General features: G+C 42.5%; 1 protein-coding gene across 1 annotated transcript in view; it reads right to left on the bottom strand.

The window, feature by feature from the left end:
* Positions 1–482: 482 nt before the first annotated feature.
* Positions 483–14,503, bottom strand: part of SYTL3 (synaptotagmin like 3) — a 100,877-nt gene continuing 86,856 nt past the window's right edge. The window contains exons 14-15 of the mRNA XM_063443302.1: positions 12,663–12,868; positions 483–1,495 (exon numbers count right to left, since the gene is read on the bottom strand). Coding sequence (XP_063299372.1) covers positions 1,365–1,495; positions 12,663–12,868 — 337 coding nt within the window. The 3' untranslated portion in view covers positions 483–1,364. The remainder of the gene's footprint in view (positions 1,496–12,662; positions 12,869–14,503) is intronic.

Raw genomic sequence — 14,503 nt, 5'->3', positions numbered from 1 at the left:
CTGCACCGTTCCTGTGGAATTCACTTCCCTCCTCCGTTATATGCTCACCCAGTCTCCACTAATTCAAAACCCACTTCTTCATAAAAGCGTATCAATTAAACTGTTAATAGTTTGTGTGTGTGTCAATTATTTCATTTCACAAATAAATCAAATAGAAATTTGCACTTTCCTAAATTAACCTTGTTATCCCCCCTGCCTGTCAATCAGACAACCTGATTTTATTATTTCCTGGTAGTATAGCTCAGCAGAGCTAAATTCAAGAGGCAGCAATTGCCCAAAGCACCTGCCTTGCAAAGACTTCTCATTGAGTTGTATTGGGAAGTCTGTGATTGGACAGCGACAGAAAGCCTGGGCGGGGTTAGAATGGGATGGCTTGCAAAGGCTTTAAATAAGAGATGGGTGTTTTTAGATATAGCCCAATGAAAAAAATGCACTGTTAAATTTAAGATTTTTTTAAATAGTATTTTATTTTTTGTTCTTAGGCAGTGGACTGTCCCTTTAAGTATTGTTCTGTTTCTGCTGCCAAAATATTTTACCCACAATCCATCAGTAAATTCAATCTCTCAGAGGGACAAACAATAACATCATGGGGAGACGAGAACAAAATGGCTGCAACCAGATGTTGAGATCCGGCACAAGGAAGAAATGAAATAAATATAAATAGAGGCAATGGGGACTATATGATCATGAAGATATAAAGGGCATAAGGAAAATAAAAATAAAAAAATTGACAGGGCTGCTTTTACATACTCTGTAAATGGCACTAGCAGAAACAAATTTGGACATTGTATCTTAAAGGAACTGCCACCTGAGTTGGTAACATATGAATACATTGTAAATGTGCCCATTTAATACACTTCAGGAAGCACAAAATCAAGTTGCTTTATTCTGCTCCATATGAATATCACCATGATTTCATATATCTTAAATGAACACTTCAAGCACCATAACCACTGTAAGCAGAGTGTGGTGGTTATGGTGAAGGTCTGCCCTGGCTACCCAATCATTGTAAGAAGGTAAACTGTTTAAGAAAAGTCAGACTTTTTACATGGGGTCATCAAAATGCCACTCCCTGCCTCCACTACCTCCACTAGAGAGCTGAAAGCTTCTAAGTTGTTTCTCAGCCAATGAGAAAAGTCAGGCACTGCCAGGCCTAATGTCAGACAGAGTGTACGGCTCACTGGATCACTGTCCACTGTAATACTGTAGCAACCAGTACTCTCCTGGTTTATCTCAGTCTTTTTTCACTTAGTCAAAGTCTCTGTAGTCTTACTGAGCGTAATGAGATATGAGTAGATGTCTAAACAGATTATTTATCAGAGAACAGAGCTCCTGTAATGGCTTGCTGTTGCATATGAGGAAAATTAGAAATGAAAGGCTGACACGTTGGGTTGCAAAACAAGAGTCTCCTCCATCCATTCATTGGGCCTGTTAAGCAGCTGCTGCCATAAGCAGTGGGCTGATTGGTGAGCTTCAGAGGTATCGATATCCCCTCCTACAATAAAGCAAAATTATGACCTTTTTAGTTTAGAAATGCATTAAAAATGTTAGTCACACAAACAACGTATAAAATGCAACAACATAAAATAGTATGTAAAGTGGTGACAATAAATTCTTAGAATTATTGAATGGGGTTCCTGTTTAAATGATATATTTAAATCAAACATTTGCAAAGATATGCAGTGGTTAGATATGGGCATTAAGAGGAGGTGGCATGCCTGAAATTTTTAACACATCCCAGGAGGCTTCAAGGTATCTCCTCTATATTTGCTGCTCCTGGATATCAGTACAGGTCAGAGTGTCACCGTCGTTTCATGGATGATATTCCAATTATTTTTTTGTATAATCTGTGCATCACTTTAATGAAATCCCTTTACATTTTGATTGTCTATATTCTATTTATTCCTTCCCATTTATTGCCCTTTACCTATATATTTCCCATTGGCTTTATCCTTTCCAAGTTCCTGCCAGGGTTGCAATTCGATTTTCTATATGTTTTTTATCTTGTTTCAGTCACTTACTCAACTTCCTTCCACCTTGACATTATAGTCAGTGTTCCAACAAAGAACTTCTGATCCTGGCTCCTATAAGCAACCTGAATTACATCATCCTGCACTTATTTACATTGCCTTATACTGAAAGGTACTTACCGCATATATCGGCGTATAACACGCACCGGCGTATAACACTCTCCCTCCCCATAGTATTCTCCCCCCCCTCCCATAGTATTCTCCCCCCCCCTCCCATAGTATTCTCCCCCCCCTCCCATAGCATTCTCCCCCCCTCCCATAGTATTCTCCCCCCCCTCCCATAGTATTCTCCCCCCTCCCCCATAGTATTCTCCCCCCTCCCCCATAGTATTCTCCCCCTTCCCCCATAGTATTCTCCCCCCTCCCCCATAGTATTCTCCCCCCCTCCCATAGTGTTCTCCCCCCATCCCATAGTATTCTCCCCCCCTCCCATAGTATTCTCCCCCCTCCCATAGTATTCTCCCCCCTCCCATAGTATTCTCCCCCCCCATAGTATTCTCCCCCCCATAGTATTCTCCCCCCCCTCCCATAGAATTATCCACCCCCTCCCATAGTGTCCCCTAGTGCACTTTCCCTTGTCCCATAATTGCTTACCTGTCTTGAATCGTGGTCCGGCTTCACAGCGTGCACCGCGGTACAGGAACTTCAATTTCAGGTTCCGGTTTCCGGCGGGACTGAAAGGAAGTGTGCACAGAAACCGGAACCTGAAATTGAAGTTCCAGTACCGCGGTGCATGCTGAACACCGGCCCACGCTTCAAGACAGGTAAGTCATTATGGGATATCGGCGTATAACACGCACCCACGATTTCCCCCCTATTTTCAGGGAGAAAAAGTGCGTGTTATACGCCGATAAATACGGTATTTGCTTCAACCACTTCAACTCTGCATGATCCTGTAAACAACCCGTATTGCCTTATACAGAAAGATTATCTACAAGATTAACGAATATTGAATATAAGTATTCATTTTGTTCTCTTTTCACTTGCACCCCCCACTTTGTATAATGTTTGTTATCTTGTTCCAGTCACTTACTGAACTTCCTTCCAGTGCCCCCCTTTCCTGTCAAATTGGGAGAATTGGTCTGTAGCCTTCCCTAATCGTTGTGGCCATATTGGTTCTTGCGCATATGCAAGTTTTATGTCGGCCATTTTGTTTTTCTCTGGTGTGTAAACTAAAAAATCAGCTGTTTTCTCCCCAACAGCTGATTTTTTAGTTTACAGTTATGCTATACCTTATGTTTATCAAGTTGCCTTATCCTTGCTTTATATAAGTATACATTCTACTTTGTTTGGCCACATTTATAGGTTCTGAATGCAGTCCTCATGGTTATATGTATATTGTACCTACCCATTATTCTTATAGCAGTTAAGTTATACCTACTCACCACAATTGTTACTGCTATAAATGAATGAATCTGAGGTAAGCCCCATATCACATACTATTGAATGTGGGGTGAGCCCCCTGCATTATGTCACTCGCCACAATTTTAATATACATATTATGGAAAGCCCCAAGGCATCATTGTATCACTCTTAAATATGGCATACTTTTATATATCATATTATTTTTTATTTAGAAAGCACCAGCAAACGTGCGTTAGGTTATGTTCTTTTAATTTTATCACCAGCACTGTTTGTGTGCTCACTGGGTGAGGGGAGATAGTTTGGATTAATGGAGGTTAATGATATGGTATTTTAGCATATTTAAGCAGTCTGTTCACAACAGATAGTCCGTTATAGCTTAGACCTCTTTTGCAAAGCTAGCTCATCGCTCGTTTGTTTAGGAAGCTGCAACCTATTATTTAGAATTGCTTGTTCCTGGATACTTTAATGGATACTTTTACTAAGGCTTTAGTGTCTAAATGTATCAACTTTTATTATGTATTACATTAGGCAGTAGCTTGACTTTGAAGGGGTATTGAGAATCCTTTTTTTTTTTTTTTCTCATAGAGATCTTAGTTTCCCTTATTGTTAGGAGGTCTATCCACCTGTATTTACATATTACTAAGATTCTTACAGAAACTCTATGCTATATGGACATATTTGTGCATTGAGTATAACAGTGCACAATCTTGAAAGATATCTGCTTACTCCTATTTCAGATATAAGATTACCATCTCCCCTGAATGCTTTATTAGAAGTGTTAGTATTTTATATAAGTTTCCTTTATTTTGTGGGGAATCTATACCCTATAATAAAGGTGTTTTTACTATTATTGAATGGGCAAGACTCATAGAACCTTTCTCTGGTGCTCCCAGGCTTATTTAGACTTGGGATCACCTTCAGTCTAAATATTTGTTGGCGGGACAGTTCAGCATCCTCGGTCTCCCTGGTGCAGCTATGCAAACAGATGGGGCTACTTGGGGGGCAGAGGCCAGCTGGGAGGGGGTCAGTGGGTATCGCAGGCTCATCCACTGCCCCCAGGACCCGGTCGGGGTGTAGCTGTGGAGGGGAGGGCTCGCTTACCTCCTCCTCCTGGTATCCCTGCGGGGATAGTTGGGGATCTGGACCGCCCATCCAGCATCCCTGTAGGACTGGCACAGAGACCGCGGTCCCATCTGCGCCAGTGTGGTTAGGGTTGTTCTCCCCTTCTCCTGGAGTTGCCTCCCCTCCCCAGGACGCTGATGCTGTACGGTGGAGGGATCTACCATCACCTCCTTCTGGAACTCAAGCCGCCGCTGGGGAGAGAGACCGGTTGTCTTCTCTCCCTGTATAGTATACTGCTGCTGGGGACCTGGGCCGACTGCCCAGCATCCCTGTAGGGCCAGCAGAGAGACCTCGGTCCCATCTCCGCTGGGCATCTGTGTGTCCCCCCAGGACAAGTCTATGAGGTTGCCCACCTCTAGTACCTCTGGCTGCTGTTGGAAAGGGAGGCCGGCTGCCTCCCTTCCCCAGGGCGCTGGTTGCTGTACAGTGGAAGGATCTACCATCACCTCCTCCCGCTGCTGGGGAGAGGGACCGGTTGTCTCCTCTCCCTGTAACTCGCACTGCCGCTGGGGAGGAAGGACGACACCTTCGGCTCCCTGTAATGATGGTCTCTGCAGGGACGAGGGACCGACAATCTTCTCTCCCTGGGATGCATGCTGCCACTGGGGAGAGAGACACATTGGCCACAGCCCCAATCTCCGCAATCAAAGCTCATATTCCCATGCCGCTCGATTCTCCTCAGCCAACTTGTGCAGGGTTGCTATAATTGTCTGTCGAAGGATTCGGGCCATATCTGGTTAACTGCCTCTTGACCTCCTCCCTGTAATCATTGCCCTCAAAGCGATAGGTCATGTTTGCTGTGAACAGGGGTGCTGTACGAATACTAGCGTTGCCCTCAAATATAAATCCGTAACTCCACACGTTACCGGTGTCTCCGAGCTGCTGGTCCTCGCACTAGGACGCCATCCCGCCGCTGCCACCAAATGTGACAGAACGCTGGCACTCCGACTGAGTACCTCTGCCAATCGATGCTCCTAGTGCTCGCTGAGGACTCCAAGTACTCCAACCGACACCATCAGCACTGCAGACCCCACTTCCAGCGATGCAGCTGCGCCGGGGTCTCGCCGTCTCCACCCACCCTGGATCCATGACCAGGATCCAGCTCCCAGTGGGTGAACCTCTATTAAATACAGAGAGCGCAGCAGGAACAAATCAAGCTATTGCAAGAGCTTACTCTGGGGAGTAAGTGATTATAGCAATCCCAAGAGTGTAGGTATCCCTTCCCCCAAACATGAGCCAAGGCTTCAAGAAAGGTTCAAGATGATCTGATTTTAATGACCACACACTTGCTTTTATGCAAGTCCCCATGCAAGGGGACATCCCACAGGGTGGGACACAGTACAACCAATCATATACAGGAAAACCGTAAAACACACCCAGCACAAACATACAATCCCTCCCCTCTGCCTGTGATATAATTACTGAACACAATGGGTTAATGTAATTTATCACAGGCAGGAAAAATACACTTGTTATACATACACTGTAACTTTAAAGATATGCATGCCACAAACATAATCACATATTCGAACTCAGCACACTTTAATTATAAACATACCCAAAAATCATACAATTCCCTCCAGTAGTTCAAAAGTTAGGTAAAAGTCCTATTTGGGACAAAACAGCTTGTTTCAACTGGTTTGGCAGTGTCCCTGGGACAACGCCCTGCTGGAGAACAATGGTATAGGTATTAGAGGTGGAGGGAAAGAGACGCATGCTCCCATGGAATCAAAGAGCAGAAACAGTCTAAAAGCCAATAAGCCCAAATAGTCTTTTTAACTGGCAAAGTCTCCCAGGGACAATAGTCACATGGCAGGAGGCTGGCAATTAGTGCTCTCCAGGCACAAGTGGCAAAGGGCACTTCGTCACAACCTCTATACAATATTTCAGCTAACCCTGGTGCTCTTATATTGTCTGGGTGAACCACAGTTTCTCTGAATATTTATAGTACCTAGGTGAATCCCAGAGCAGTGATCTTTGGCCTTTATATTGAGTGAACCACAGGGAGCTTATGCATTTCCCCCCTTTGATGATAGCAAAGGTTCTTCACCATCTACAGAGAGTGTTAATCCTGTTAATAACCCCTTTCTTGTCAGGCATGGTTCCCAGACCTCCTAGAATGATTGTGTCTGCTTCCATTATTCCAGATGCTGCTCAAAGATCCATTGGGAAATCCTCATCAACTTGTTCTCCAGGACCACCTCCACTTGGTGGCTTGGACTGTTTCTGGGGAAACAGTCAGGGATTTTAGACAGTCGAAGGATTATTGCAAATGTCTAAGGATCTTTTATGGGACTCGTGGGCTACAGCAACAAGAATATGTTACAGTTTCACCTGGAATTTATGGTTGGTGTCCAAAATGACACCTCGATCTTTCTACGCCCCTTTTCCAGTGTAGCGGAGAGCTGCTATTACACAGGTTATCTCCACTTTAGATCCCAGTAAGGCTCAGGAACAAGTATTGTAAATCCATATGGCAATAATTCCAGCAGGCAAAACAATCCAACAATATCCCAACATCAATCCCAATGACTGGACGACACACAGCATCAGGAGCAGAACTGAACTTTTAATCACACAGATTCCTTATAAAGGCTTCTCCCATGTAAGGGAGGGATTTACAGTAATTGGTACATAGGCCAATAGTACAATAGTTACCTCCCATACATCTCCTCCCCTCAGTGTGACACATAATCCACTTATCTCTGTTACAGTTTTACCCGGTTTCTGGATGTACCCTAAAACTGTGAGGTACAATCCTCTAAGTGGCACCCCCTGTTAGTCCTGATCTGGGTGACGAACATATTCAAAATTCACCCAGATCAGACCAGGGGTTCGGGAGTTATGTGGAAGAGACAATTTGACCGACCGCACATGAGATGGTAGCCGAAAAGGGTTCCATGTGTTTTGGCCCTGCGGTCGGTCTCCATTCGGGAGATAAAACATACATAAATATTTGCCATCCACTATTAAAATGGTGTTCGTATGAATCCCCTTGTTCGGTACGTTGAATTCACCGAACGAGGGGCTGATTGGCCCCTCCGTTCAGGAGTTACGGAGCTCTGGAGGTCTCAGCGGTGTTCGGGTAATTGAGTGTCCGATTTGAGTTCCAGACACTCGACGACCAAACACCGCTGAGGTTTCGTGCGTAAGATGGCCCAGATACATCAATAAAGTACCAATTAACATGTGGTTAGAGAAGTGTGAAAGCTTAATAAGGTACACACTTCTCTCCGGGGTGGTCTACTGGTTCGGTAGTTTTCATTCGTATGGGATACGGATGAAAACTAATGAACAAGCATACGAATACTACATACACTTTTAATTACACAGGGAAATATACACACGGATTGCATTTTTAATATAACCCTTGAGGACAGTCCAATGCCATCCGCTACATCCAGTGATTACAATTTTTCGTCTGAACTCTTTTGTGCGATCTGCCATATCAACTGCACATGCTCCCATACACGGTATGCCCATTGGTAGACACCCTTTGTTTTGTAGTCACATTCGCTTACTCTTAAATACTCCTCTCTGGGGGACGTTGATGTGGTTTGATGTTTCTTGTGTGATTGGACAGACAATTCTGCTTTGTTCCTACACTACTCTCAGCTAAACATACTCTTTCTTTCTTACAGTGCCTTGCAAACGTAGTCACCTCCCTTGAATTTTTACCTATTTTCCTACATTACAGTTCAATGTTTAGTAAATCTGAATTTTATGTGATGGATCAGAACACAATAGTCTAAGTTGGTAAAGTGAAATGAGAAAAATATATACATAAAACTATTTTTTAGAAATAGAAAACAGAAAATTGGTACATGCGTATGTATCACCCCCTTTGTTATGAAGCCCATAAAAAGCTCTGGTGCAACCAATTACCTTCAGAAGTCACATAATTAGTTAAATGACATCCACCTGTGTGTAATCCAAGTGTCACATGATCTGTCATTACATATGCACACCTTTTTTGAAAGGCCCCAGAGGCTGCAACACCTAAGCAAGAGGCACCACTAACCAAACGCTGCCATGAAGACCAAGGAACTCTCCAAACAAGTCAGGGACAATGTTGTTGAGAAGTAGGGTTAGGTTATAAAAAAAATATCCAAATCTTTGATGATCCCCATGAGCACCATCAAATCATAACCAAATGGAAATAACACGGCACAACAGCAAACCTGCCAAGAGACAGCCGCCCACCAAAACTCACGCACCGGGCAAGGAGGGGATTAATCAGAGAGGCAGCACAGAGACCTAAGGTAACCCTGGAGGAGCTGCAGAGTTCCACAGCAGAGACTGGAGTATCTGTACATAGGACGACAATAAGCCATACGCTCCATAGAGCTGGGCTTTATGACAGAGTGGCCAGAAGAAAGGCATTACTTTGAGCAAAATAACAAAATGGCACGTTTTGAGTTTGCGAAAAGGCATGTGGGAGACTCCCAAAATTTATGGAGGAAGGTGCTCTGGTCTGATGAGACTAAAATTTAACTTTTCGACCATTCAAAGAAAATGCTATGTCTGGCGCAAACCCAACACATCACCCAAAGAACACCATCCCCACAGTGAAACATGGTAGTGGCAGCATCATGCTGTGGGGATGTTTTTCAGCAGCTGGGACTAGGAAACTGGTCAGAGTGATACAGTGATATTCCTGAGCAAAACCTGTACCCCTCTGTGCGTGATTTGAGGCTAGGATGGAGGTTCACCTTCCAGCAGGACAATGACCCCCAAAACACTGCTAAAGCAACACTTGGTTTAAGGGGAGGGTTTAAGGGGAAACATGTAAATGTGTTGGAATGGCTTAGTCAAATCCAATAGAAAATCTGTGGTCAGACTTAAAGATTGCTGTTCACAAGCGCAAACCATCCAACTTGAAGGAGCTGGAGAAGTTTTGCAAGGAAGAATGGGCAAAAATCCCAGTGGTAAGATGTGGCAAGCTCATAAAGACTTATCCAAAGCGACTTGGAGCTGTAATTGCCGCAAAAGGTGGCTCTACAAAGTCTTGACTTTAGGGGGGTGAATAGTTATGCACATTGACTTTTTCTGTTATTTTGTCCTATTTGTTGTTTGCTTCACAATAAAAATAAAAAATAAAAAAAAATCTTCAAAGTTGTGGGCATGTTCTGTAAATGAAATGATGCAATCCTCAAACAATCGATGCTAATTCCAGGCTGTGAGACAACAAAACACGAAAAAATGCCAAAGGGGGTGAGTACTTTTGCAAGGCACTGTATGCCTTGTTTCTTTCTATTGCGTGTCGGACATTCACAATTTCTCTTTGCACTAAATCAAATTCAATTTATCTTTCTTATCCATTTATTTTACTAATTCTTCTAAGTTGTGTGCTTCCGCGCTTCAGCAATAAATAGATTTGACTTCCTTTTCTCTTGTTCAATTAAACTCCTAATTTCATATGTGTGCCCTTTTAAAGCAGTGTCTATGACCAATTTGTCTCAGTGGGGGTGCTGGAATTTTTGTCTAGCTGGTGTTGACTCTTAATTTGGAGCACATTCTGTTCAGGGTGCAGCGATTTCTCTAACTTTATTATTGGGAGCATCTCTTGCAGATATGCAATCAGCCAGCTGGTCGTGTCTCTCTTTCTTTTAACAGAGTGTCAAACTAGCAAATATGAAACCTCCTGTCATGTTAAGATTGCAGATTATGCTAGCGTTAGTGTACCTATAATCAAGTGAGCAAAATATTTTTGATACCTGAGTGGGGACTAAACTGAAGAGCAAGCTACTGAGCTTATGTCTGTTCTAAGAGTTCGCATATTATTTGCTTTTGTTGCCTTCCTTTGGCCTTGTTTCTTTTTGATCGGATTTACCTTCTGTTCCGGTTCTTCTGCATAGTGATTCAGAGTTATCCCATTCCTCTTTTAACGTATGTTTTACTTTTTCTATAGACTTTATATGTTTATGTTCATTCATGATCAAAGAAAGAGGAGGTGATTTTGTGGGCTAGGGCTTACAGTGAAGGGAAAAAAGTATTTGATCTCCTGCTGATTTTGAACGTTTGTCCACTGACAATGAAATGATCAGTCTATAATTTTAATGGTAGGTGTATTTTAACAGTGAGAGACAGAATAACAAAAAAAAAACCCAGAAAAAAGCTTGTCAAAAAAGTTATAAATTGATTTGCATGTCAATGAGTGAAATAAGTATTTGATCCCCTATCAAACAGCAAGGTTTCTGGCTCCCAGGTGTCTTTTATACAGGTAACAAGCTGAGATTAGGAGCACTCTTAAAGGGAGTTGGCAATCTTCTCAGCTCGTTACCTGTATAAAAGACACCTGTCCACAGAAGCAATCAATCAGACTCCAAACTCTCCACCATGACCAAGACCAAAGAGCTGTCCAAGGATCTCAGGGACAAGATTGTAGACCTACACAAGGCCTCGGTCTGGTGCTCCATGCAAGATCTCCCCTTGTGAAGTTTCAGTGATCATAGGGTGAGGAATCAGCCCAGAACTACGTGGGAGGATCTTGTTTATGATCTCAAGGCAGCTGGGACCATAGTCACCGAGAAAAACATTGGTAACACTACGCCATGAACATGGAGGTGGAAACATTATGCTTTAGGGGTGTTTTTCTGCTGAGGGGACAAGACAACTGCACCGCATCAAAGGGACAATGGACGGGGCCATGTATCGTCGGGTGAGAACCTACTTCTCTCAGCCAGGGCATTGAAAATGGGTCGTGTATGGGTATTCAAGCATGACAATGACCCAAAACAAACAGCCAAGGCAACAAAGGAGTTGCTCAAGAAAAAGGTACTAAGTTGAAGGGGTCAAATGCTTATTTCACTCTTTGACATGCAAATCAATTAATAACTTTTTTGATGGATTTTGTTTTCTTTTTGTTATTCTGTCTCTCACTGTTAACATACACCTACCATTAAAATTATAGACTGGTCATTTCTTTGTCAGTGGGCAAACATTCAAAATCAGCAGAGGATCAAATACTTTTTTCCCTCACTGTATATTGCCTTTCTACTCTGTATGATTGGTTAATGTTCTGTTTACTTGTGCTGTAAATACAAAAAGATAAGTCCTGCGCTCACTCCCATCACTACTGATGGGAGTGAGCGCAGGACTTATCTTTTTGTATTTGTATTTACTTTGTATCACACAGCCTTGTTACAATGCTGCCGCCCATCCCATGTTTTCCCTATTAAGGGTTAATAAGTATATAGGGGTGTATTTAAAAAATACCCCTCTCTGTCTCATTAGAGATATCTTTGCCAGAAGATCAAGGAAGCAGGCTGAAGGGTCAGTGTAGGACCCGCTTTAGGGGGGTCTTCCTTGACGTTGGCAATTGGAGCAACTAAATGATTTGTCTAAATATACATAGGGATTAAGTAGAGAGCGCAGGTAACTTTTTCTTTTCTTTGGTTTTTACAATACATAGATAAGGGATAGACAACCTTCTGCACTCTAGATATTTTAGACTACATCTTCCCTGATCTTACTTCAGTGTTATGAGAGATGTAGTCCACAAGATCTGGAGTGCCAAAGTAATTTTTTTTTAACAGAATATTTAAGTAGTAGTTAAAATTTGGAGCAACTGCTTGCTGATGCCAATTTGTTGTCAACAACGAATTTGTGGCAAATTTGGAAATTGTAGCTAATCGGGTTTTTCTCCATCTTTTCGATCAACAGCAACAATACAAATATGTAAAATGCTGAATTACATGGACTTTAATCTTTTTCAGCCAATATTATTAACAGAGTTATTCACTAAAGTGAGAATTAAAAGTCAGATATGCTTTCAGTTTGGCTTTAAATTTGAAATTCTCCTCAATTACACTTCGAATGCTCACTTTTGTAAATTGCCCCATATGTTATTATATAACTATGTGAATTCATCACAGGGAACCAGCTAGGCATAAACAGAGTGCATGTGACTACAAAAAGGAAAATATAGTTAAAAATAACAAAGGAGCTGGATGTACCTGAAGCAAAAAACAAATAAACAAATAAGGAGAAAACCAAAAAACCCGGCAGTTATCTAAAAGAATGTGACAAGTATGCGTAATCATATCAACTGAGCCACCTTTAAAAGGAAACAGGAGGTAGTGTAGGTATAGGAGAATCAGGACCACTGACATGAAACAGATCACAAGGTTTAAATATATTTACCTGATTTCAGGCTGACACCACCAAGGAAACGGTCATTCATACCACCAAAAGCCTGGTCCCAGACTGTAAGATCAAGTTGAGCATTCTGAAGATCGCTTGGATTCTGAATGTTAAAAATTATTGAATGCTTCCATTCAGGGCAAACTTGTTTCTTGAGAACTGGTGTACTTTGCTTTTTCTCCCCTTTGTTTGGTATAACAAGACAACTGAAAAAGGAACACATAGTCACATAGTCATAAAAGAATTCAGGATCAACAGCATTACTTAAAATGTACTCGCACATCGGTATTCCAAATTGTAATAACCAGGCATGTCTAATTTGTATCGCTCGCCTCAGTGCCCAGGACATGTAGTCCTTGGAAATGAATAGGTAGTTTTTTAATCCTTAAAGGACCACTATAGGCACCCAAACCACTTCAGCTCAATGAAGTGGTCTGGGTGCCAGGTCCATCTAGGGTTAACCCTGCAGCTGTAAACATAGCAGTTTCAGAGAAACTGCTATGTTTACCTATGCGTTAATCCAGCCTCTAGTGGCTGTCTCATTGACAGCCGCTAGAGGCGCTTCCGCGCTTCTCACTGTGATTTTCACAGTGAGAAGACGCTAGCGTCCATAGGAAAGCATTGAGAATGCTTTCCTATGGACTGGCTGAATGCGCGCGCGGCTCTTGCGTCACATGCGCATTCAGCTGATGACGGCCAAAGGAGGAGGAGAGACCCCAGCGCTGAGGGAGCCCAGTGCGGGAGAAAGGTAAGTGTTTAACCCCCTTCCTCCAACTTCAGCCTGGCGGGAGTGGGACCCTGAGGGTGGGGGCACCCTCAGGGCACTATAGTGCCAGGAAAACAAGTTTGTTTTACTGTCACTATAGTGGTCGTTTAATAGCCAGAGTGTGTGTTAGAGTATTCAGTGTGCTTTCTGGGTTTGCCTTGGCTCAGTAATTTTGACTACTCTTATCTCTGGAATCCCTGACCTTGGCTTTGTGTATTGTGTATCCTACCTTTTCTTGTGCTTGACCTTGGCCTGTTTATTGGTATCCTTGTTTCCTCTCCAAATTGTATTCCTTACATTAATCCTGGCCACTCTAAGGTCCAGTACCATGTGTTGAATTAATAGAGTGTCTGTCGCCTCCTGCTTGTGTGTTGGGATACCTTGACAGTTTCTCAACTCGGCGGTGATATCCTAACTCTGCTTGTTCTAAATGTCCACTGTACTGCTTCGTATCTTGGATTGATTCCCTGGTTTTATGACTCTGATAACGTAAACCTTGCTTCACTACTTAAAGGTCCTTTTGTAATTCTTCATCTGGATTGGACAAGACTCTGCTTACAGTAAAGGAGAATCACTACTCTGAACTTTCATTCTCACACAATACTCCCTTTGTTCAAAGTACAGGCTTTCTATTAAACTGACTTCCTTACTGTTTGATCATCAACACAGCTCTTCCAGATATTCTCAGGTGTAATTCAGCTGCTGGGTAAATGGAAATCACGCTCCTATTCTCTCTGCTGCTCAACCGTGTGACCTCGTACTTTTCTGCTGTACACATCTGCACTCTACCTATTTCACTACACTGCTGTTATGACTGCGTTGCCATGTATATTGCTTGATCTCAAATGGAGGATTTCTCCGAGACACCCATTGTGCTTTGTTTGCCTTACTTTAGTAGGAGTTATAGTTCTAATCTTTTAATTTCTAAAATAAGACTTCCGATTCCGAATCACTAATTGTATATGTTTCGTATATAAGAAGACACTTGTTGTTTATGGACCATTGTTTTACAGTCTATGCAAAAATCTCAAAAGTAAAGACACACCACATGCACCTATTATTTACAGGCAGATAC

This window comes from Pelobates fuscus, chromosome 2 (assembly GCF_036172605.1).
Source record: "Pelobates fuscus isolate aPelFus1 chromosome 2, aPelFus1.pri, whole genome shotgun sequence".
NCBI classification, from domain to species: Eukaryota; Metazoa; Chordata; class Amphibia; order Anura; family Pelobatidae; genus Pelobates; species Pelobates fuscus.
Note: the sequence above shows the minus strand (reverse complement) of the source record. Positions and strands in the feature narration are given on the sequence as shown.